Source organism: Dromiciops gliroides, chromosome 2 (assembly GCF_019393635.1).
Source record: "Dromiciops gliroides isolate mDroGli1 chromosome 2, mDroGli1.pri, whole genome shotgun sequence".
Classification (NCBI taxonomy): Eukaryota; Metazoa; Chordata; class Mammalia; order Microbiotheria; family Microbiotheriidae; genus Dromiciops; species Dromiciops gliroides.
In genome coordinates this window covers 369,568,086-369,593,744 of record NC_057862.1, presented here as the reverse complement: position 1 = coordinate 369,593,744, position 25,659 = coordinate 369,568,086, and the positions used below count along the sequence as shown (strand labels likewise).

Here is a 25,659-nt window from a genome sequence, read left to right as displayed (position 1 = left end):
TGCAAACTAGATCAGAGATCAGAACCCTTCCACACTTTAATAGCCATTTCATTTTTTTGATGCTAAAAAAAAAATCAATACCCTGTAATCAACTTAGTGGTGATAAGCTTCTCCAACCTTAGGCTGGTCCTTGAATGACAGAAATACAGTCCATGGCCAGCCAAATTGGCTGGGACCTGCAAAGGCTTGAAGTTTACCTTCCTTTGATTAACACAGCCTTTGAGAGCCCTCAGATAGGGGCAGCTAGGTGGCTCAGTGGATAGAACACTGGTCCTGGAGTCAGGAGAACCTGAGTTCAGGTCCAGCCTCAGACACTTGACACTAGCTGTGTGACCTTGGGCAAGTCACTTAACCTTCATTGCCCAACCAAAAAACAAAAACAAAATAAAAAACAAAAAAAGGAGAGCCCCTAGATGCTCCATTGGAGCAGGACTTCACTTCTTTAACACGGAAGATGGAAAAATCATTTCCCCAACAAAAAAAGAAAAATGTTCTTTTAACCTTTTAACTATGCTGGAAAACAGAAATTGAGATATTGTAAAGGCTATTTTTACTTCAAATAAATAAATGCTTGCCAAATCTTGGAATGCGAATATGACATTTATGCCTTCCTATTATTTGTACTGAAATTGTTACAATTACTGTTGTAATGATATTACTCAAAGGAGGAAGAATATTATAATAATAATAAATAATAATAATAAGAGCTTTTTACCACTGTTTACCACCATAAATGTAAAGAGAGAACAGATGAATTAAGTAAGACATTTTAAATTGTGGGAAGAGAGGGTGGGGAGCCATCATCTTTCCATGTTCCAGTTTATAAATGGAATGCTAAAAACAGTCCTTTGATGGACTTGAGGGTAATTGATTCCCTGACGCTGAAAATGCTCTAGAGAATGGAGGTATAAAAACTGCCAGGACTCCAGGCAGCGGTTGGAACACACCATTCTGAGGAAGGTGGTGGAAACAGACAGCTGCGCATTTCTGCCCCGTCTCCTGTCAGTAGGCTCTTGGACAGTGTTGGCCAGGTAAAGAAAAAAGTGAGACCTGTGCAGAAGAAGGAAGTGGGGACAAAGAGACACTGGTGGTGTCAAGAAACAGCAAGGAAAAGAAGTTGCCATTTTCAAAAACTCAAAACATCTGACATCTCAAAGGCAACCTGCAATCCTCTTTACAAAGGGACTGGTGAGTACAACCATGGCCCTGGCTAGGTAAAAATAATCCTCTTTTTGGTCTTTTGCACATGCTGCCAAAAGAACTTGAAGGCATTTTGAATCTAGGGCAATGTCAACGAATCCCAAGTGGGTCAGACTGCCCCAGCTGTAATGGCATTTCAAATGACTCCATAACAAGGCCAAAAACTTACTTCCTTTGCCCCAGTAGTATGATGACAGATTCCATCATCTTAGAGTTAGAAGGGACCTTAGAAGTCATCTAGTCCCATCCCCTCATTTTCTAGGTAAGGTTTAGCCAAAGAACCTAAATGACTTGTCCTGAATCATACAGGTGATTCAGGTCAATTGAGTCCATATGATGCTAAAAAAAAAAAAAAATCAATACCCTGTAATCAACTTAGTGGTGATAAGCTTCTCCAACCTTAGGCTGGTCCTTGAATGACAGAAATACAGTCCATGGCCAGCCAAATTGACTGGGACCTGCAAAGGCTTGAAGTTTACCTTCCTTTGATTAACACAGCCTTTGAGAGCCCTCAGATAGGGGCAGCTAGGTGGCTCAGTGGATAGAACACTGGTCCTGGAGTCAGGAGAACCTGAGTTCAGGTCCAGCCTCAGACACTTGACACTTACTAGCTGTGTCCATATAACTCCATTCTTTCCGTCACCATGCTGCCTTCTGATTCCTGCTTTTTAGGGCTGCCTGTAAATTTGTTAGGTTCTCCTAAAGATTGGATTCTTCTTCCAAAAAGTGCCGTTAAGACAACACAGGGGAAAAAAAAAAAAGACTACACAGGGAAAAGAGGCAGTATAATATAGTGATTAAGAGTCAACTTCAGAATTCAGAAGACCTAGATTCACTTCCTGACCATATGACCAGAGCAAATCACTTAGCATCCCAGTCCCCCTCTTCCCTCCCCATGACACTCCAAGACTAAGTTGTAGAGCAGGTTACTATCTGCCTGAGTAGGGGGAGTGTTCTCCCTATGAGTTCTCTATTCTAGTGAAATCAGTCTGGTTCAAAACCAAACAAACAACAATAGGAGAAGAGCTAAGGGGCTTTGTAAATCAATAGCTTTCACTGATCTGTCCAACAATTTTCCTTAATTGCTTAGAAACTGAACTCCTCTTATGTGGCTATTTCCTCATTAGTAATTTTAACAGTCTTCTATTGTGAATGCTAATATTGATTTTTAAAGCGTAATCAGGAGGTACATATTTGCAGAGATTTTCAAGGACAAACCAACACACATAGATGGAATCGGTCTGTTTCTTCATCTCAAATGGGAACAATGATACTTGAGATCATAGATTTAGAACTGGAAGAGAGTTCAGAGGACATCCAGTCAATAGCTCTCACTTTATAGTTGAGGACACTAAGACCCAAGGAGGTTATGTGACCTGCCCAATGCCAAACAGGTCGTAAACATTAGATTTGAACCCAGGTCTTCTGACTCTGAGAGGCTATTATGCAGGAAGTTCTCAATAAACCATAAAGAGCTGTAGAACTGGGAGTTAGTATGGTATTTTTGTTACCACTCCTAATATAAGACTTCTCAGGTTTCCCAAAGCAGTGCTTTGTGGGTGTCACTTTCTGGGAATGTGTTCTGACAGCTTATCTTCTTCAGGAGACCCATTCTGACAAAAACCATCATCTGGAGAATTCTCTCTGGGTTGGTGGGACACTGAGATCATTTATGTTGGACTGCCAATTGTGGTAGAGTAAGGTTCAACTTTTATAGAATCCAAAAAGTCCAGAAGCTTAAATAATCAGAATTATTGAAGAAATAGTGAGCAATGAAAAATGATGGTGTTTGTGATGCCCCTGAAGAGCTAAAAGTGCTGGAAGTTCTTTCAGAATCATCAAAAAAGATTAAATTATATTTAATCTTTTCTTAGTCTCAAAAATTTTTATTGAATTCTCAAAAACTCTTGTATAGAACGTGCTGTCTGTCCACACAGTAAGTGCTATATCGGTGTTGGTTAAATTGAAGTGTGCATTTTCAGTCTTTATCATTTGTTATTCTTAAAACCCTTGATCTCATATAATTTTACTCTGACTCTGGTGACTTTACATCTTTACCTAATGGAATATATTCACTCACACTGTATGTGGAGTTTTCATCCAAGGTCTTAGCTTCTGAAGGTCCAAGGCAGAGAAGAGAATGTAGCATCATTTATGATAATTCAGTTAATCAGAATATTCAATTAACCAAAGCATCCCCAGCCCCTGACCAGTCTTGGAAAATAAGACTTTACCACTTCTAAAGTTACTTTCCCAGCTTCTAGTTCCTAGGATACAGGAGGAACTGCCTCATTTGAGAAGCAGAGGTTCTAAAGATTGCCATGAATAGAGAAATCCAATTTAGAATATGGACCTCTCCTCAGGAAAAAAAAAAAAAAGATAAGCATCATATTCCCAATACAAAATACTTCAGATGGCTGGATTTCTCTTATCTTCTAATTGCTCCAAGGGGGCACCTCTTTTAGGTACTGATATCACTTTATAGTTTCTGGCTCCAAAACAAGGAAGACAATAAGGGAGGCTGCCTTAGGCTTTGCAAACAGCAACCAGTCACCACAGCAGCTAATCCAGAGTTGAGGCAGGGCTCATGCTAGGCCTGGAACTGCACCAGATGGCAGGAAGTTGGGTTGTAGTGAGGGACTGGAGATCTTTGTTTTTGTTTTGTTTTTTTGTTTTTTGTTTTTTTTTTGCAGGGCAGTGGGGGTTAAGTGACTTGCCCAAGGTCACACAGCTAGTAAGTGTCAAGTGTCTGAGGCCGGATTTGAACTCAGGAACTCCTGAATCCAGGGCCGGTGCTTTATCCACTGTGCCACCTAGCCGCCCCCGGGACTGGAGATTTTTGAAACCAGGAATCTTGAATCCTAAGATCCTGAAGAGTTCCTATATAATTCTTCCAAGACAAAAGGGGCGTGCTTTGACACATAAAGTTTAAGACAAAGAGCCCCATATTTCCTGACTAAGCCCTGGATGGGTTGGTTCATTCCCATGATCCTGTAGCAAAATCAAAGTATTTGATAGGCATGGAAACTTCCTCCCCACAAAATCCCACTGGATTCTTTCTTATGGAATGGCTCAATATATACGGCACATATTTTATGCACTCCGGCTCACTTCCTACCTCCCATATACCTTCTTTTTTGGTATGATCTCTTTTGGGTATGTGTATGTTAGAGGCAGAAAGTGTCTTTCCTTAGCATAGGGTATGAGGTAAGTACAGGTAGAACAAGGAGAAGTTTAGTGGTTTGGGAGGGGGGGCAGGTTTCTTTGTTGTTGTTTTTCAACTTGAGGTTTTTCAGTTAATAATGAGTTCCTAATACTATCCACCTCCAAAGAAAGAACTGGTATTGATTAAACACAAACTGAAGCATGCTATTTTTTGCTTTCTTTCATTTTTGTTCTTTTATTTGAGTTTTCTTGTACAAATGACTAATATGGTAATGTTTTACATAATTGCACATGTATAACCTATATCTGATTGCTTACCAACTCAGGGAGGGGAGAGAGGAAGGAGGGGAGAAGGGATAGAATTTGGAGTTCAAAACTTTGAATAAAAATGTTTATTATTAAAAAAATAAAGGTAAAAAATAATGAGTTCCTGAAAAAGAGGTAATTCAAAGGGCAGAAACCAGCCCATCAAATGACCCCTTAGTTCAGGAAGTAGAGAAGGGACTGGGAGATACTAAAGCTGTGTAGCTTCGAAAAAGACATGTTAGTACTCTTTGTCTCAGTTTCTCAATCTGTAAGATGGAGAACATTAGACTGGGAGTCAGAACACCTGGGTTCTAGTCTTGGCTTTGCCACTAACTAGCTTTATGGCCTTGAAGAAGGCCCTTCCTTTATAGCTCTGATCTCAGGTTTCCTTCTTTGCTTGGTTTTTGTTGTTGTTTTTGGTAGGGCAATGAGGGTTAAGTGACTTCCAGGGTCACACAGCTAGTGTCAAGTGTCTGAGGCCAGATTTGAATTCAGGTCCTCCTGAATCCAGGGCCAGTGCTTTATCCACTGTGCCACCTAGCTGCCTCCAGGTTTCCTTCTTTGTAAAACGAGGGGATTGAAGTAGAAGATCTATAAGTTTTGGGGTGCTTTCTAAGCTCTGGAGTTATGCTCCTTTCATCCTTCCAGCTCTGATGTTCTGTGGTCTGCATTCTAATGTTCTAGGTTAGATTCTATGTTCTAGGATTCCTACCTCTGACATTCTATGTTTCAAGCTCTCAGTCCTGCTTTATGACTGCAATATTTTCCTTATCCATGATTGTGCCACAGACAGCAAGAGCACAAAATATGTGAAGCAGGGAGACCAGCATTCTCTCTCCTCTCTCTAATAGTGACACAAAGAGACTGCAGTATTCTGTTCCCAGGACATTATTGTAAAAAGGTTAGGGGTGTACCCTTAATATCTTTTACCTTTACCCTGGGAAATTCTTTTGTATATCTGTCACCTATAAATCTAAGATGCTTTTTAACCCATTACTATTTTCAGCCAGTACCAACTTCAGGGGTTTATATATTGGATGTCCCAAAAGTCTCAGTGTGGTTTTAAGCTTGATTTTATACTATCTTATTCTGAAAGATTCTGGTGACTTTATGTCTTTACTTATGCTTCATACTTTTAAACCTAGTAAAGCTTAAAACTGCACTAACATTTTGTGGACACCCCATTTTGGAGATTTCCTTTGTCTAAAAACCAAATCCTTCAAACTTCATGGGTGGGTGGGTGGATAATAAGTTCTCTAAGCTTCAGGTAATAAATCCCATATACACTCTTTGGGATTTTTCAAGCTATAATCATGTCTATACCTGCCCATACATATCACCCAGTCTAATCTTTCTAGACTAAAGAGGTCTCATATTTTCACTTTATTCTCATATAGTAGTTTCTTTATCCTTCAGATCATCGAAATGCGATTTAACAATCCTTTATTAAGCATTTATTCGTACAAAGAGCTCTGGTTCAGTCTTGGGAGAAATAGAAAAACAAATAATACTCAGTACCTGCCCTCAGGGAGTTTACATCCCAGTAGCAGACATATAGTGCAAATAGCCAAAATACAAAGGAATCATAATAAGTGTAATAAAAAGTATAAACAGAGTTCTTTGGGAAGTCGAAAATATTTCCAAAGGGAAATGAGGGTAAGCTTCATAGAGAAGTTAATGTTTCTGTTGTGTCTGGAAGAATTCAAGAATTTTCAAAGGAGTGAGATTGCAAATGGTGGATTTGGGTGGAGAAGGGCATTTTAGTCCTAGGAGATGATATCTTAAGCACAGTAATGGGAAATTGCACATGTGTGCGGGGGTGGGAGGAAAGGTGACTAGTCCAGTTTGACAGGAGGTCATTAGTGAGAAGGGCTGTGAGATAAGGTTCTAAAGGTAGGGGGAGAGCCAGGGGCTGACACTCTATTAACACTGGCCTATTCCAGTGAACTCATACAGAAAGTCTTTAGTCTGATTCCTCTCCAGAGAATGGAGACAAATTGGCCAAGGCCAGATAATTCCCCTGATGACTGTTGTTCCTCTAATTATAGGATGCATTTTCTTTGTTGTGGCATAGTAGTCACCCAGCAGGTACCACATAGTGTCAATGGAACTACATTAAGGGTAATTATAGAATCTATTGAATCATCCTGCCACACTGGCTCCAAATAGCAGACTTGTGGAGAGAAAATGTTTCCTCTTCCCTTTTCCATTTCCCCTAGAGAAGATGGGCATGAGAATATACCTCCTCTCTCAGGAGAGTAGACTAGTTGGGACTAGCTTCACATGTAGTTGGATAAAATAGTTGCCTATGACTTTAGAGGGACCTCGAAGGATCACTCTATCTCCCCACTTGCCTGTGTTTGAAATTCTACCATTTGAGAGTCATTCCTTTGGCTAATTCAGAGTCCCAGGGGGTGGGGCAGCCACACTTTAAGCATAGCAGCTGAATCTCTTGGAGGGCATTCATTTGTCAGAGTTTTTCAGAATCATCATACCTTGCTGTGAGAGGAAGACTCTACAGGAATGTAACACAGGCAAGAAAGAGCAGACTTTGACCAACTTGGCTTCAGAGGATAGAACTGAGATCAATGAATATAAATCATAGGGAGTTAAATATAGTTATACAAAGAATTTCAAACCAAGGAAAAACATTTTTCCATCAGTCAAGGTTATTAGCCTTGTGAGAAAATGAGTTCCCCATCAGTGAAGGTATTCAAACAGCCTCTGGACAACCACGCTCCTGCCTTTGAGAATACATTGTCTTCTTTGTCTATAAAAGTACTCTCCCCTCAGCATCCTTATCTTCCAGGCTCACCTCAGACTGGCACATCCTCTGGCCAACTTCTTAGAACTCTGTCCTCAGGGGCAGCTAGGTGGCACAGTGGATAGAGCACTGGCCCTGGATTCAGGAGTACCTGAGTTCAAATCCAGCCTCAGACACTTGACACTTACTAGCTGTGTGACCCTGGGCAAGTCACTTAACCCCCATTGCCCCACCAAAAAAAAAAGAAAAAAAGAACTCTGTCCTCAGCCTTTAATGCTGACATCTCTTCATATTTGTCCCCACCCTATAGAAAGTCAGTTCCTTAAGGGCAGAAACTTTAATTTTTTTTGTATCCCCAATATCTAGCAAGGTCTTGCACACTTTTTAGGAGCACCTGAGATTTCATCGATACAGGGAGCTCTCAATGAGGAACTTCCTCTGTTCATGTGGATCAGCTGTTCTCTGGCTGGGGCACTGAAAGGTGTACTTACCCAGCAGGACACAGTTATGGGACCAGTATGTGTCATAGGCAGGTCCTCAGCCAGATCTTCCTGATCTTAAAACCAGTTTCTGTAGCCATCATGCCATGCTGTCTTATACAGGGTAAGCACTTAATAATAGATGTTTACTGAATTGAATTGTCAAACATATTGTGGGAGTGGATTCCTTTATTGTGTAGGAAACTGGACTGGAGAACCCCACAAGTTCTTGCAGTTCCAAGATTCTATGATGGGCCTGAGGAATTGGAATAGGTGGTAGCAGGGCATGAGAAGGGTCAGGGGAATGAGAAACAGTTGAGAGGGCATCAAAGACAAATTGTATTCTGGGCTCTTACACTTTAATGTGAGAACCACATTCAGAGGAGAAAGACTGGTTTGTAGGATGGAGCAACTAGAGTATTGCCCCAGGGCACTAGAATTAGAAGGCTCCAACCTCACTTGTAGTCTTCATCAGATAGAAACAACAAAGCTTAGCAAGAATCATAGAATCAAAGATTTGGAGGTACTTTAGAATCCATCTAATTCAAACCCTTCATTTTACAGACGAGGAAACTGAGGCCCGGGGAAGTCAGTGGTAGAGGCAGGATTCCACCTTGGCCCCTGACCCCACTCTAGAGCTCTTTTCACTATTAAACCATAGTGGTCTTTGCTCAGCAAAAGGACAATAAGAGACAGAATTCTTGCCGCTATAGAAACTAGGATCATTACATCCAACTGATTTTTCCTTCCACCTTCTCTCCCCTAAAGCTATAGGATGAATGAATTTTTTAAAAAGTATTCATTAAGTGATTTACTTAGGCATTTTACAAGACTCTATAGATATAAATGCAAAAATGACACATCCTTGCCCTTAAAGACCTTATTCTTTATTTATTTTATTCTTATTCTTTGTTTTTGTTTTCGTGGGACAATGGGGGTTAAGTGACTTGCCCAGGGTCACACAGCTAGTAAGTGTCAAATGTCTGAGGCCAGATTTGAACTCAGGTCCTCCTGAATCCAGGGCTGGTGCTTTATCCACTGCACCACCTAGCTGTCCCCAAAGACCTTATATTCTAAAGGGGGAGACAACACATATAGGACAGCAGTGGCCAGAAAGAGAGTTTTGCTATGGGGAAATCACAGATGGCAAGATGCCTAGAAGGGCCCTGGACCCCTGGTGGGTGGCTGCATGGGGTGGGAAGCATGGTTTGGGGGTCAGAAAGATAGATTAGTTGAAGCGAGTTTGCACTCACTCATCCACAGGTAAGGACAGTTCTGCCTCCAGAGCTGAGTAAACTAACTCCTCCAGTGAGAGGGGACATAGCTATACCAGGCACAGAAAAGTGGAAAGTATCAGGGCAGATAACAAGATGCCTGGGTGGGCCCTCTTTCTTGGTGGATGGCAGGTTGGATGGACTGAGCTCCTCCAGGACAGAGAATCTCCTCAGGTTCTTGCCTTAGATCTGGATGGCACAGAGCTAGGCTATTCAGAAAGCATTTGTTGCTTCTGCCTCCTGTGTCCAAACCACTGGATTGTTTTCTTCCCAGGTGCCTGCTGGAGTGTAAAGCATGCCGACCAGGGTGGACCTGCTTGTGGCTCTTTGCCTCATTACCTGCTCCCACTGCTCCCCACTCTACCCAGCGCTCAGGTAAGCCCCATCCTTTGCCCCTCAGTGGCTTCTCCTCTTCCCCCTTCCCTGCTTCTCATTCCAGAGCCTCTTTTCTGTCTCAGCCTCTCAGAAGCTCCCATAGCTGATTGTTGGCAAAGTCAAGAGACTCAGTTAAGAAGGGACCGGAACCCAACTCGAATAAATTGAAACTGCTCATAACCAAACAAAAACAACCACACTATTTTGCATCAGAATGTGGTTCTTACATTAAGGCATGAGACACGTAGAATAAAGTTTGTCTCTGGTGCCCTCAACCAAGCTTTTTTCCTGGATTCTGAAGCAAGAGACAGGGCAGGATCACAGAAAGAGGCCAAGATTTCACTCCAGAGGTAGAACAGATCTCAAAGGGCATCTAGTTCCACTTCCTCATTTTACAAAGGAGACAGATAGGGTGGTAAGAAGCAAAGAGCTTTGACTCTGATGTTAGAGGACTTGGGTTCAAAGCCCATTTCCACTATTTCTTACCTGTGTGGTCTTGGGCAAACCATTTAACTCTTCTAGGACTGGGTTTGGAATGGCTTATATATCTTATTTATTTTTTTGTTTTTGTTTTTTTGGTGAGGAAATTGGGGTTAAGTGACTTGCCCAGGGTCACACAGCTAGTAAGTGTTAAGTGTCTGAGGCTGGATTTGAACTCAGGTCCTCCTGAATCCAGGGCTGGTGTTCTATCCACTGTGCCACCTAGCTGCCCCATGGCTTATATATCTAGAGCTGGACAGGTGAGGAAACTGAGGTCCAAGGAAATTAACTGACATGCAAGGTCACACAGGTACAGGATTGAACCTAGGCCCCAAATTGAAATCATTATCTTTTCCCATAAACTCTCCCCTCTTCCTAACTTCCTTATTTTTTCTCATATAGCTTTAAAAGAGGTTTTTCTTACTAGCCTCCATTGAAACAACAAAAGGGAAATTTTCTTTGTATAACATGAAGAGTTAGACAGACAAGTCCTATAAACCATAATGAGTTTTAAACCCAGTTACTCCAAATACCATGTTGAAATGTTGCATTTTTGGACTCCATTCTGGCCCAAATCTGCTGCACTGAATATCCCAGACTAGCTTATAAAATTTACCTAACACACCAAGACAAATCTGGGCATTGTAACTCATTTTATAAGCTACCAAGTGATAGGAATACTTGAATTACCCAGGAACATAAATAAATCTAAAAACTTGTGATGGAAAAAAAATACCTCATGTGAAACTCACACACTGGTCCCTTTGTTTTAAATTATTTTTAAATTGTATTTTTATTTTATTTTTAATCTTTATTTCCAAACCCAAATTCTCTCCCTCCTTTAAGCCCTTCCCCTATCCACTGAGCAGGCAAGAAAAATGATATCCATAATACACATGAAATCATGTAAAACATATTTCTGCATTAGCCATATTGTGAAATATTCAATAAAAAGAAATAAAGTGAAAAATATGCTTCAATTTGTACTGTGAATTTTTGCATTGATAGAGTAGCTGTCTTTCATAGTTGATTATTATTATGATATTGCTGTTACTGTGTACAATGTTCTAGTTCTTCTCACTTCACTTTGCACCAGCTTATATGACTTCCTACTTTTTTGTGAAATAATCCTTCTCATCATTTCTTATAACACAATAGTATTCCACTACAATCATATACCATAATTTGTTCAACCATTCCTCAATTGATGGACATCCCTTCAATTTCCAATTCTTTGCCACTACAAAAAGAGCTGCTATAAATACTTTTGTACGTAGGGATCCTTTTCCTTTTTCTTCTATCTTTTTGGGTTACAGATCTAGTAGTGGTATTGTTGCATCAAGGAGTATGCACAATTTTGTAGCCCTTTGGGTAGAGTTCCAAGTTGTTCTCTAAAATGATTGTTCACAACTCCATCAACGATGCATTAGTATACTTATTTTCTACAACCCTCCAGCAATTGTCATTTTCCTTTTCTGTCATGTTAACCAATATATTGATAGGTGTGAGATGGTACCTCAGAGTTGTTTTAATTTGCATTTTTCTAATTATTAGTGGTTTGGAACAACAATTTGAAATGACAATTTGAAATTAAATGCAAAATTAAATGACAGTTTTAAGTATTAAATTACATTTTATATGACTATTGATAGCTTTGATTTATTCTTGTGAAAACTGCCCATTTTTTGGACCATTTATCAATTAGGGAAATAGCTATTGTGTCTATACATTTGACTCAGTTCCCTATTTATTTGAGAAATGAGACCTTGATCAGAGAAACTGTAAAAATATTTCTACCAGTTTTTAGCTTTCCTTCTAATTTTGGCTACATTCGTTTTGTTTGTTCAAAACTTTAATGTAACTAAAATTATTCATTTTACCTTTTGTGATCTTCTTTATCTCATTTGGTCATAAACTCTCCCCCATTCACAAATCTGACAGGTATGTTTTTTCCCTAATTTGCTTATGATATCACCCTTTGTGTCTCAATCAGGTACCCATTTTGAGCTTATCTTAGTAAACAGTGGGAGATGTTGGTCTATGTCTAGTTTCTGCCAAACTGCTTTCTAGTTTTCTCAGCAGTTTTTGTTTAATAGTGAGCTCTTGTCCCAAAAGCATGGATCTTTGGGTTTACCAAACACTAAATTACTATGATCATTTACTTCTATTCTATACTATTCCATTAATCAAGCATTTTATTTCTTATCCAGTACCAAATTGTTTTGATGATTATAACTTTCTAGTGGTTTGAAACTTGGTACTACTGCTAGGCTGCTTTCTTTCTTTTTTTTTATTGATTCCCTTGATATTCTTGAGTTCCTCCAGATGAATTTTGTTATTATTTTTTTTAGCTCTATAAAGTAATTCTTTGGTAGGTGGATTGGTATGGCACTGAAAAGTAAATTAATATAGGTAGAATTGTCATTAGTATTATATTATGTTGGCCTACGCATGAAATTTTTATCTTTTCCTGCTGGGTTTTATTAGTAATCTATAGAAAAGTTGGTGATTTGTGTGGTTGGTTTTATTTTATTTCCCACAACTTTGCTAAAGTTGCTAATTGTTTCAACTAGTTTTTTTAATTGATTCTCTAGGGTTCTCTAAGTGTATTATCTATCATATCATCTGCAAAAAAAATGATAGTTTTGTTTCCTCATTGCCTATATTTATTCCTTAGATTTCTTTTTATCTTATTGGTATAGTGTTTCTGGTACAATATTGAATAGTAATGATGATAATGTACATCTTTGCTTTACCACTGATCATATTGGAAATTCTAGTTTATCTCCATTACAAATAGTGCTTGCTCTTGATTTTATGATGTTACTACTTATCATTTTAAGAAAAACTCCATTTATGCCTATGCTTTCTAGTATTTTAAAAATAATCTTTCTAGTGTTTTTAATAAGAATAGGTGTTATATTTTGTCAAAAACTTTTTCTGCATCCCTTGATATGATTTTTCTTTTCTTTTTTTTGTTGTTGTTATTGCTATGGCTACTTGTGCTTATCATTTTCCTGATATTGAACAAAACCTATATTCCTGATGTAAATACAACCTGATCATAGCGTACGATCTTTGTGATATATTGCTATAATCTACTTACTAGTATTTATTTAAAATTTTTGCATAAATTTTTCATTAGGGAAATTGGTCTATAGTGTTCTTTCTCTGTTTTTGTTCTCCCTGTGTTAAGTATTAAAAACCATGTTGTGGGGCAGCTAGATGGCGCAGTGGTTAAAGCACCAGCCCTGGATTCAGGAGTACCTGAGTTCAAATCCGGCCTCAGACACTTAACACTTACTAGCTGTGTGACTCTGGGCAAGTCACTTAACCCCCATTGCCCCGTAAAAAAAAAAAAAGCAAAAAAAAAACCATGTTGTGTCATAGAAGGAATTTTGTAGGACTCCTTCCTTATGTATTTTTCAAAAAAATTTGTATAATATTGGAATTAATTGTTCTTTAAACATTTGGTAGAATTTGCCTTTAACTCCATCTGGCCCCGGGGACTTTTTTCATAGGGAAGCTTAGGGAGTTCAATTTCTTTTTCTAAGATGTTATTTAAGTATCCTATTTCCTCTTCTTTAATTTGGGAAATATATATACTTTTGTAAATATTAATCCATTTCACTTGGATTGCCAGTTTTATTGGCATATAGCGAGACTGGGTTATATGACAAAGTCTTCTCTTTCATGAGAGAGGAAGTATGCACAGATAGGGGAAGTGGGGAAGTGGGGAGGGCACCAAAGATCAACTTTGCTGTTCTTTTATGATTTTGCTAAGGGATAGTTCTGTATTTTTTAGGTGCTTAAAAAAAAGTATCATGATACAGTAGGAAAAAAATGGGCCAGGAAGTCAGAAGGCCTGAGATCTAGTGCCAGCTTAGCCCCTTGTTAGTTATATGCCCTTGGCAATCACTAACCTAGGAGACTGGGCCTTAAGGCCCCCCCTCCTTTGTAAAGTGTAGGTGATAGTATCTTCTGCCTTTGCTTCGTGGGATTTTTATAAGGATCAAAGCACACCAGCTTAATACATCAGAAGACGTAGGTTAGAATTCCAGTTCCATGACTTACTACCTATGTGATCTGGGGAAAGTCATTTAATCTAATTAGGTGTCAGTTTTCTCGTCTAAAATCAGAGATTTGGATTAGATGATCTCTAAGGTTTCTTTTAGCTTGAAATCCTATAAATGAAATAATAATTGGGAATACGCCAAATTGCTATACACTATTGCTGTCCCTGTACCCTCTCTTACCCTTCCAGCCTCCAGCCACCAAGTAAGTAAACAAATTTCTGCTCTGACAGCTTCCTCATCTCCGACCTGAGACTTCTTTGCCTCTCTTAGTACTAAGGACTATTTGCCCCATAATGCCAGCCATAGACATTCTATCTGTTTCTGCCCATGCCATCATTCAACCTCGCTTTTTATACCCTCAGGAAGGATAGGCCCAGCTGTCAGTGGCTCTGGTGATGCCTACGGAGGAGTATGGGCAAAAGCAGAAGGGTATACTAAGGAAGAATGCTAAATGTAAAATCAAATCTAACTTTTCAAATGACTAATTATGTGACCTTGTGAAAGTTACTTAACCTCTCTGGTCCTGTTTCCTCATCTGAAAAGTGAGGGGGTTGGACTGGATGACCTGTAAGGTTCCCTCTGGCTCTAAATCCATGATCCTATGAACATGGACAGGGAGTGAGCCAGAGTAGAGAGGCAGGTTTCCTGACTGGCACTGGCTACAATGTTTCCCTCCAGGTACAATCCACTGCCTGTCTCAGGGAAGGAGATGAGCTTTCAGCTCCGAGAAAGCAGCCCAGCTCAGACCCACAATCTCTCCATGGAAGAACAGGAGGAAGACATCCTGATGGACCCAACAGAGAAAAGGTGAATGTAGATCCCTCTGCCCTGATCTACCGTTCCCTAATGGCCCCTGTCCTCTGACTCTGAGCTTTTTTGTTATAGGATGCAACGCCATGCTGATGCCATATTTACCAATAGCTACAGGAAAGTCCTGGGTCAGATCTCAGCTCGGAAACTCTTACAAACTGTCATGGGCAAGCGACTGAGGTAAGCTAGCCTCCCCATAAGGCTTTATCTCTGTAGTAGAGTCTGTTACCTATCACTTTATTTTTTAAATCCAATTTTATTTTATTTTCAGCTCTGAATTCTCTCTTTCCACCCTCCCCCTCCCTTCCTAATAACTCATTACAGGGGGCAGCTAGGTGGCGCAGTGGATAAAGCACCAACCCTGGATTCAGGAGTACCTGAGTTCAAATCCAGACTCAGACACTTGACAATTACTAGCTATGTGAGCTTGGGCAAGTCCCTTAACCCTTATTGCCCCACAAAACAAAAACAAAATCAAAACACACACACACATACACACACACACACACAACTCATTACATACATGTTTAGTCAAGCAAAACAATTTCCCACAGGAGCTATGTAAAAAAAAAAAATACGCCTCAGTTGGCCCTCTGAGTCCATCAGCTCTCCATCTAGGGGTTGGGTGACATGTGTCATCAAGTCCTCTGGAATTGTGGTTGGTCCTTGTATCAATAAGAGTTCCTAAGTCTTTCCAAGTTGTTATCCTTTACAATTTTTGTTGTTACTGTATTATTCTCCTGGTCTACCACTTTAGATGTAGTGTTGATGCGGTTCTTTGTTGTTGTTGTTCAGTCATGTCTCACTCTGTGACCCCATTTGGGGTTTTCTTGGCAAAGACACTGGAGTGGTTCGGGTCTGGCTTAGGCATCCTCCTTCAGCTCTGGGAGCTCAGGGACCCAGTCCACCTCTTCTCTTTCTAGGCTTCTTCATAATAGGCTTCCCTAAGGACTCCGTAATCAAGCCTTCCTTTATCAATAAATAAACTTTTAATAAGTGTCCATTCTGTAGCAAGCTCTGTGCCAGCCACTGCAGCAGGAGGGCAAGAAAAGCATAGTATGTAGGCCCTGCTTGTAAGAAGCTTACAATCGGGGGCAGCTAGATGGCGCAGTGGATAGAGCACCGGCCCTGGATTCAGGAGTACCTGGGTTCAAATCCGGCCTCAGACACTTAACACTTACTAGCTGTGTGACCTTGGGCAAGTCACTTAACCCCAATTGCCTCAAAAGAAAAAAGAAAAAAGAAAAAAAAAAGAAGCTTACAATCTAGTAGTCAGGGGAACAATTTTAACCCACTAAGTAAATTGAGAAATTTGTTTTAAAAAATCCTTAACTGGAATATACAAACAAATGAAATGAATGAATAGATAAATGAAAAAATATTTATGAGGCCCTTACTATAGTCTAAGAACTGTGCTAACTGCTAGGTTTATAAAAAGTGAAGACATTCCTTTCCCTCGAGGAGCTTATAGTCTAATAAGAAGGTATACAGGAGGGTAGTGGATGAAGAGTATTTTGGTTTGGAAAATTTGAGGGATGGTGAATAGAGGCATGAGGGAGTGGATTGACACATGCTTTTCAGTAGAGGTGTTAGGATTGATTTGACCATCATGCTGGAATTGCAGAGCTGAGTTGGGGTGAAGGTAGATGGAGGATGTTGTAGGTCAAGCCTGACTCAACGCTACCTGATGGTTCAGGTTCAGGATTAGAATAAAATGAGATACTCATAGTTTATCTAAGAATTAACAAAAGGAAGTTTTCTTAGCCATAGCATGGAAAGGATCCTCTGTTCAACAGATGTGTTGGGGTCAGATGGTTGTGGTGACTCATACCACAATGTGACATTGGTCAAGTCTGAGCACTGACCCTTATGGGCTGTACCTTTTACATGCTGGGCTATTGGGATGTCACACTGATGCCTCAGGCCTTAGCTCCCCTGGACCGTCTCAGGGATAGCTTTCTTGTCTTTTTTTTCTTTTTTTTTTTTTTAAAGTGAGGCAATTGGAGTTAAGTGACTTGCCCAGGGTCACACAGCTAGTAAGTGTTAAGTGTCTGAGGCCAGATTTGAACTCAGGTCCTCCTGACTCCAGGGCCAGTGCTCTATCCACTGCGCCACCTAGCTGCCCCTCTTGTCTTTTAAAGGAGAAAAAAAGCTACCCCAGCCATATATGGCATGGCCTTAATTTCAGGGGTTCTTAACATGGGGTCTGTAAACTTGTTTTGTTTTTTAAAAACGTCTTGATAACTGTATTATTCTACAATGTAATTGGTTTCCTTTGTAATACTATGTATTTTGTTTTCTGAGTCCAAAAACATTCTGGGAAGGAGTTCATAGGTTTTGCCAGATTATCAATGTCTAGATCCAGGACACTGAAAAGTTTAAGAACACCTGATTTTAAAAAAATTAATTCATTTTATTTTTAATTTATAGAATAAAACAAGTATTTCTATAACAAAGTATAATAAAAAAGTGATTGCACATGAAACTGCAAGTCTATTTTGTGCAACTTGCTATACCTTTTAAGTATATAATAAAGTATCATGTAAATTTCTTTTTTTCTCCTTTTTTTCTATCTTCTTCCACCTTGCCCTAGAGATGATTACCGCTAGACACAAATGAGTATATGTGTGTGTATATATATATATATATATATATATACACACACACACACACATATATATGCAAACTTATTCTATATATCCTTCATGTATCATTTCTTTCTCTGGATACAGACAATGTCTTTCTTCATATGTCCTTTATTATTAATTTGAATATTTATAAGTCAAAATTATTTATTCACTCCAAGTTTTTTTTAAAACAATATTGTTTTTACTACTATATACAACATTCTTTTGGTTCTGCTCATTTTGCTCTTCATTATTTCATGCAAGTCTTTCCATGTTTTTCTAAGATCATTGAGTTCATCATTTCTTATAGCACAATAGGATTCTATCACAATAATATACCACAACTTGTTCAGCCATTCTCCAATTGATGGACATCCCTGTAACTTCCAGTTCTTTGCCACCACAAAGAAAGCTGCTATAAATATTTTAGAACATATAGGTTCTTTTCCTTTTTCCCTAATCATCTTTGGAATAGATCTAGTAGTGGTATTGCTGGGTCAAGAGATATTAGAGTACAACCCCTAATTTCATAGCTATTGCACCTATCCTTGAAGGAGGGCAGTACATTTCTGGTGAGAAGATAATAGGAAGTATAATGAAGCATGGCTGGAGCAGCTGGCCTGATAGAGTGGCCACACAAGAGGACTCACTGGTCAGGACCTTGAGGCTTTCATTGTGGGCATTCAGAAACTGAAAGAGATGCGTGACATAAGCCCTGGCTTTGATTAGAATGTAGGCTTCCTGAGGGCAGAGATTATCTTTACTTTGTTTTTATATCCCTAGTGTTTAGCACAGTTCTTAGCATATGGTAAATACCTAATAAATGCTCTTTCATTTATTAATTCATTTAATATATTGTTTGTGTATTCCAAATAATATTTATAAAATTCTCAACAGTATGTTAAAAATTGTTCCCATGACAACTAGATTGTAAGCTTTTCACAAGCAGGGTCTGTGTCTTGTGCATCTCTTTTATCTCTAAAACGCCTTCCCTGAGAGCCTTGAGGTCCATTTGGTGAATCCTTGTGTGTGACCATTGTACTAGGTTGGCCCCTCCAACTATGCTTCATTTTCCTCCTTGCCATGTCCTTTGGGGCCTTAGGTGGCAAGGCCACCAGTAGGAAGAAGAAAGAGGAGTGATGGGCAATAGGTATGAAGGGAGAGGGGGATATGGTCTGGAATTGTTAGGAAAGGCCTCTTGGAGGAGATGGGCCCAGAGAGCTGCGTTCTTGGAGCACAGCCTAGGACCCATCCCAACCAGCACCAGGCCAAATAGAGAAGGCAATGTTCTAATCAGGTTCTTGGTTCCAAAAAAAGGTTGTATCAATGGAAGCATGGATCGGGATCTGCCCTGGACATATCACCTGAAGGACAGGGAATTTTCCCCTTTGTTTTACTCCTAGAAGTTCTGTGCAAAGGCTGACTTTCCGAGGTTGCCAGAAATGTTAGAAAGCCCACATATGAAGACAGCTCCTCAAAGGGAGATAGTGTGGTACAGAGGAAAGAGCATGGGCTCTGGAGTCAAAGGACCTGGGTTCAAATCTCACCTGTGTTGCTGCCTACACATGTGATTTTGGACAAGGAATTTAACCTGTCTGGGCCTCAGTTTCCTTATATCTAAAATGAGGAGGAGTGAGGAGGTTGGTCTAGATACTCTCTGAGGTCCCTTCTAACTCTTGGTCTATGATCTTAATATACTTTGCTTTTTTCTTCCCAACAAAAGCAGACAGGGAAATCGAGAGGAAGAAGGTCATGAAGTAGTGTCTAGACGTCAACTAGATGGCATCTTGATGGACAGCTGCTACCACAAACAGATGGTGTTACAGGACTTCTTGGCAGCCGTGTTGCAGAATCAAAGGTAGACAGAGGGGGCCTGAGAGGTCAAGTCTTATGAAAGCAGTGACTGTAGAATGTGATTTGGGGACTGAGAATCCTGTCACCTCCCCAACTATGTGAGGAGTTGGGGGAACAGAAAGAACAGTGGATAGGAGACTGTCGTGATGATATAAAACAGTGGATAACATCAGTGTATCTACTAAATACCTGCCATATGTCCAACACTATGCTAGGTGCAATGAAAGCTTGAGAGAGAGCAAACTGATGCACACCCAGGAAACAATCAGGGAACAATGCTAGACTGGTGACAGAGACCAGAAGAGGGATCAGTCACTGTGCCCAGGGGGGTGGGAGTGGAGGTGTCAGGGAAGGCTTTTGGGGCATGTATGGGTATATATGTATATGTATCTATATCTGTATAGTACATATGTGTGTATGTGTGTAATTGTGTATATATGTGTGCATATATGTATGTGCATATATATACATATATATACACATATCTATCTATCTATCTATCTATCTAATGACACTGTGGTATATGTGCAGGACCTTAAAAGAAGCCTATAAGAAAATACCATAGGCCTCCATCTGAGAACCCTTTTTTCAATGTTTACCTTTCTCAGAAGCAGAATTGACTTTTACCTCCCAGTTGAGAGGATCTTCCCTATTGAGCTCCGGACTGTTCCATGCTTCTTTTTTATTTTTATTTTTTGCAGGCCTAAGGGGATCACCAGCAAACTAGAGAATGTACCTGGGATCCTCACCAGGCTCATAAACCTGTAAAATTAGAGGAAGTCAAGAAAACTCCTGCTGTGCTCAAACAGGTATGACATAGCATCTACAATAAGCAATCACTACCATTATAATAATTTTATACATCTTTAAGTTTACAAAGGACTTTCTTCACAACCACCCTATGAGATGGGGAGTTAGTGTGTTGATATTCCCTTTTGCAACTGGAGATGGCCCCAGTGAGTTTGCACTTCCTCACTTAAATCCAATTCATTGCAAATCATGACATCTGTCATGATCTTCTTCAAGAACAAAGGACAAACAACAACAACCCTTTCACAGAGGAGGAAAGGGAGACACAGAGACAAAAGTGACTTGCCCAAGGTCACACAGCTGCTAAGTATCAAAAATGGACATTCTGGGGCACAGTGGATAAAGCATCGGCCCTGGATTCAGGAGTGCCTGAGTTCAAATCCGGCCTCAGACACTTAACACTTACTGGCTGTGTGACCCTGGGCAAGTCACTTAACCCCAATTGCCCTACAAAAAAAAAAGAAAGAAAGAATGGACATTCTAAGCTGTCTCTTGATTGCAGGTCCAGCATTCTTTCCACCATACCCTAATACCTCTTAGAGATTAAATCCCATCCCAGAATTGGCCATACTTTATAATGTTATAAAGGACCAAGAACCCCTGCTATGGCATCCCCACCACAAGTAGCTGTCCAGCTCCATCACTACCACTGCTTCTGGAAAGGGCATTTCAATCAGCTGCCCCATGGCTTCCCTCATGGCCCTTCCTTTGACACCAGTCACCTACGTCCACCTATTGTCTCCTCCTCTCTGAATGTAAGCTTCTTCAGGGCAGAGACTGACTCTCTTTTGGGATTTATTTCCCTGGTGTTTAGCATGGTGCCTAGTACACAGTAAGTGCTTAACGAATACTCATTCATTCATTGTATTTGAAGAGAAAATCTTACCTTGAACACTTTCTGTATGAGCTTGGACACATTGCTTATAGCCTTTATACCTCATTTTCCTCATCTGTAAAATAGATGGCCACCAGGGCAGCTAGGTGGCACAGTGGATAGAGCACCGGCCCTGGAGTCAGGAGTACCAGAGTTCAAATCCAGACTCAGACACTTAACACTTCTATCTATCTAGTCACTTAACCCCAATTGCCCCACCAAAAAAAAAAAAAAAAAAAAGATAGCCACTAAGGTATGTGAAGGTACAGCTCTAAATTTATGATCTCATGAACGAAAGAAAACCTACCAACTCCAATGGCAGCCCATTCCCTTTTTCAGACAATTCTAATTGTTAAGAAATTTTTCCTTATGTTAAGTGGAAATCGATCTGCCTCTTTCTACCTTCCACCCATCACTCCTGGTGTTCTCTCTTGAAGCCTGGTCTCTCTGCTTCAAGTCTGATTTCTCTTCCACATGACAGTACTTCATGTACTTGACAGCAGATCTCATGTCCTTATCTTTTCTTCTCTGTGATGTGTATCCTCAGCTCCTTTGTATAGCCCATCTCACACGCCTTTCCTGGAGATGCTTCAGCTTTCTTATGTCCTTTCTAAACTGTAGATGTGGTTGGGCCACATACAATAACTGCTAATGCTCTAATTCTGTACACAGTGCCTCTCTTAACAATTCTTAGGATACCACTAGCTCCCTTGGTTTCCATATTACACTGTTAATTCATATTGAGCTTGGGGTCTGATAATTTCTCCATCTTTTTTCATATAAACTGCTGTCTAGTCATACCTTCCCCCATCCTGTACTTGTAAAGGTAATTTTTATGCTGTCTCCTCCAATAGAACACAAGCTCCTTGGGGGCAGAGACTGTTTGATTTTTATTTTTGTTTCCCCGACATTTAACACACAGTGGGTGCTAAATTAATACTTTTTGAGTGATTGGATCCATGCTGAATTTTACCATCTGTGTAATTAAATTTCATTTTATTCAATTTGCTTCAAGAACTTTTTGGATACTTATTCTGGAATCCAAGACATCTAACGATAAAAAGTAATACTGGGGGGCAGCTAGATGGCACAGTGGATAAAGCACTAGCCCTGGATTCAGGAGGACCTGAGTTCAAATCCAACCTCAGACACTTGGCACTTACTAGCTGTATGACCCTGGGCAAGTCACTTAACCCCCATTGCCCCACCAAAAAACAAAAAACAAACAAAAATTTTAAAAAATAACAATAATACTGAATGTATTGTATATATGTATACTTTTCAGATATACTTATAATAACCTCACTGATCTTTACTAGGACACTTTCCATTCTCCTTTCTTCCAACTTGAAAGGAGGAAGAGTCAGGGATTAATCTATTTTACAGATGGGGAAACTGATACCTGAAGAGAAACAAATAGTCCAAGGTCCTAGTTCCTGGACAAAGAAATTTTGGCTCAGTGTAAAGTAAAACTCTCTAACAATGAAAGCTGTCTAATAGCCTGCCTTGGGAAATAGCAACTGTGTGCCCCCAAACTGGAGCTCTTTAGGATGAAGATGAGTGACTATTTGTAGGATTCTTGTTCATGTAGTGACTGGACGGGATGACATCTGCGATCTCCTCAGCTCTGAGATCCTGTGAGTTTGAGACAAAGGTACAAGCATCCTTTCCTCCACACTAGGACCACACTGCTTGGAATAACTTCCTGAAGTTGCACACAATCCTTCAGCAAAACCTCTGCTTTAGCAACTGGTTCTAGCTTCATTCTAAAATACAGAGAGCGATTCAGGCTAGCTTAATTCTATAGTGTGTTTCTGAACCAAATTATTCAACAAACCCAGATCCCAACAGGGTTTTCTGGGTGATCACTCAACTCTTTATCAAATGAGGACTCTTCTGAGCCCTCCCATGGGGACCATGGGAATACCTTACTTCGCTGGAGATTTGAATTACCTCACTTGGGAAAAATGCTCTCATCCTGTTACTCCAGTCCAGGGGCTGGATAAGCAGCCACCTCCTTTGCTGCCAGCATCATAGGCTGGCTGAAGTCTGACCTCTACCAAGATCAAGACCTAAGAATAGGTACATTGTTCCTAAAAGTTAGAAGTCAAATACTTAGAAGGGTCATGCAAAAGCTGAAAAGTCACAGGGCAGACAAGACTATGGGACTGGGAAAACAGCCAGATCTTTTGTTTCTGTCTTAGCTCGGAAGTGCTCCAAATACCAGGGCCTTGTTAATGTGTGGCAGGAATATGCAGAGAGAGATAACTCCTGCCATCTAATGTCATTACTCTCCTCTGGAGGCCTCTGGCTGGCCTTGGCTTCTGGATGGCTGTAGCTCCATAGAACCTGACATTCTCATTCTAGGTGTGTCCCCTCCCCCTACCCCATCCTTCCTCAGCATCTGTACCTTGTAATAACCTTGGGTTTCTTTCTGCAACAGAGGAATTCCCAGAGATGAAGAGCCCATCTGTACAATACTCTACCTGCAGCAAAGAAGGTGTGATATTGGCTCCATTTCTTCGTCTTTCCTTTGGAAATTGTAAAATTCATCCATATCATTGACTCTAGAATTTTCTCAGAGGCCATGTCTTATATAAGTTAGGAAGAGTGTGGATGAATCGGCATGCAATTTGTCTATAATTTGCATATGACAATTGTCCAAGTAGGTATGAATTCGAACACTGAAAATGTTCATTTCAAGATTCCTCTCTCAGGTCCCATTTTTAATCATTACTGACCTGAATTCCTCACCCCAGGGATTCCAGTTTGCAAACCACGTCCTTGGGGGGCATCCACCTACCCCACACCCATCCTACCTGCTACAAAGAATATTGCAACAGGATCTAGGGAAATGGAAATGAAGTCAGAGCTGGTTTTTAATTAAATTTGCTGAGTGAATCTGAGCCAGAAACAAAAATGCTTCTTCTTTACTACATACAAGTGCAGACTTCCCAGCACTGAACTACCACTAGTTGAGATGTCTCCTTTGTCTAGGCCTGAAAGAATGAAGACTGGGGAGGAACCCTGAAAATGTACCCCAGTAAAGCAGCTTCCATTTGAAAGACCCTGCTTGTCCTTTGTTGTTTTTTTTTTTAATGTATGAGGTATTTTATTTTTTCCGTTACATGTAAAGATAGTTCTCAACTTTTGTTTATACATGCTTTACAATTGTCCTTTGTTTTTAATTCAGCTCCGTAGCATTATAACAGATAAATTTTTGGAGATTCCTTTGGAAAGCTTCCTTTTTTAAATAATATTTTGGTTTTTTCCCCAATTACATGCAAAGATAGGTTTAAACATACATTTCTTAGGAAAGGCTTTTAAAAATAAAAAAAACTATTAATACTTTTTTTCTTCCTCACCCACCCTCCCCAAAAAAACCTATGTAAGAAAATTGGCCGGGGCAGGGGTGGGGAGGTGGGTTGGGGGCGGGGGGGGGGGAGGGACAGGATTTTGATACAGCAAAGCTGTGGTAATAGATTTTTTTAAATCCAGTTTGTGCAATCAGTAGACCTGGGCACTAAACTCTGCCACTAACTAGTTGCATGTACTTAAGGAGGTCACTCACTACTCCTCTTTAGGTCTCAGCTCCCTCATCTCTAAAATGAGCAAATTGGGACTAAGTAATGTTGAAAGTCCCTTCCACCTGTAGGCTTCTCAAGACTCAGCTTACCAGCCATGGGATGTTCGATTAGTCCAGTAATCAGACAAGGGTAGGAAAAGTCCTCTCTGCCCTCTGTGGAGAAGATATCTTCCAAGAATCTCATGCCTTTCTGCTCCCTATCACCTCCTGTGCAAGTGAAGCCAACTGACTCCACCCACACTCCTAGCATCCTGTTTCTCTTGTTGTAATTATGCCTTTGAGCTAAATTGTAAATAATAATTAGAGAAGGTGGTTTTGTGCTCCCATTTTTGTGACCAAGTAGGATGTTGGATGTTCTAAATAAACCCATCAAACAGCAATTTCAGTCTTCCTCTCCTTCCGCTGAGTTTGAATCACTGTGTGTTTGTCATGTTAGCACAAAGTACACATTATAGTACATGGAGACAGTTATATAAAGGAGGGAGATGTGTATTCATCCATCCATCCATTCATTCATTCATTCCACATCTATTAAACTCCTCCTTCATATAACAAGGCTTTGTGCTTGGAAGTAATTTAGGTTCAATTTAAGAGGAAATTTAACAGTAAGAGCTCCGTTTTAGGGGTGGTGGTATGTGTCTGTAATCCTGGCTACCAGGGAGGCAGAAGTTGGCAAGTCTTAGAGTTCAGGAGTTCTGCGCTACATTGAGCTGTGCTGGTCAGGTCTCTACATTAAACTTGGCAGTGATGTCATCAGCCCCCAGGAACACCATGTTGTTTAATGAGCATCAAACCTACCCAGGTCAGAAAGGGATAAAAATTCCCATATTGATCAGAACCAATAAGCAAGCTCAGGTCTGTGAATAGTCCCTGCTTTCAGTCTAAATGAGATAGGGAGACCCAGGCTTAAACTTCACCCCCCCCCCAGGGGCAGCTAGGTGGTGCAGTGGATAGAGCACCGGCCCTGGAGTCAGGAGTA

At 40.3% G+C, this 25,659-nt stretch overlaps 1 protein-coding gene across 2 annotated transcripts; it reads left to right on the top strand.

Annotated features, from left to right (window-relative positions):
• Nucleotides 1–961: 961 nt before the first annotated feature.
• Nucleotides 962–24,491, top strand: GHRH (growth hormone releasing hormone). 2 transcript variants are annotated; one of them, XM_043988576.1, is made up of 7 exons: nt 962–1,188; nt 9,463–9,563; nt 14,798–14,926; nt 15,005–15,109; nt 19,283–19,414; nt 20,112–20,219; nt 23,538–24,491. In XM_043988576.1, the coding sequence occupies exons 2-6, from the start codon at nt 9,484–9,486 to the stop codon at nt 20,176–20,178; spliced, it is 513 nt and encodes a 170-aa protein (XP_043844511.1). In that variant the 5' UTR covers nt 962–1,188; nt 9,463–9,483; the 3' UTR covers nt 20,179–20,219; nt 23,538–24,491. The 2 variants fall into 2 exon arrangements, with proteins under 2 accessions (XP_043844511.1, XP_043844510.1); XM_043988575.1 differs by having other exon boundaries at nt 19,280–19,414.
• The last annotated feature ends 1,168 nt before the right edge of the window (nt 24,492–25,659 follow it).

Excerpts from the sequence above, each read along its gene's own strand:
- GHRH (XM_043988575.1), top strand. The coding sequence starts at position 9,484 with ATGCCGACCAGGGTGGACCTGCTTGTGGCTCTTTGCCTCATTACCTGC. Across the intron at positions 9,564-14,797 it reads CCACTCTACCCAGCGCTCAG|GTACAATCCACTGCCTGTCT; the intron begins GTAAGCCCCATC and ends GTTTCCCTCCAG. Across the intron at positions 15,110-19,279 it reads GTCATGGGCAAGCGACTGAG|CAGACAGGGAAATCGAGAGG; the intron begins GTAAGCTAGCCT and ends TCCCAACAAAAG.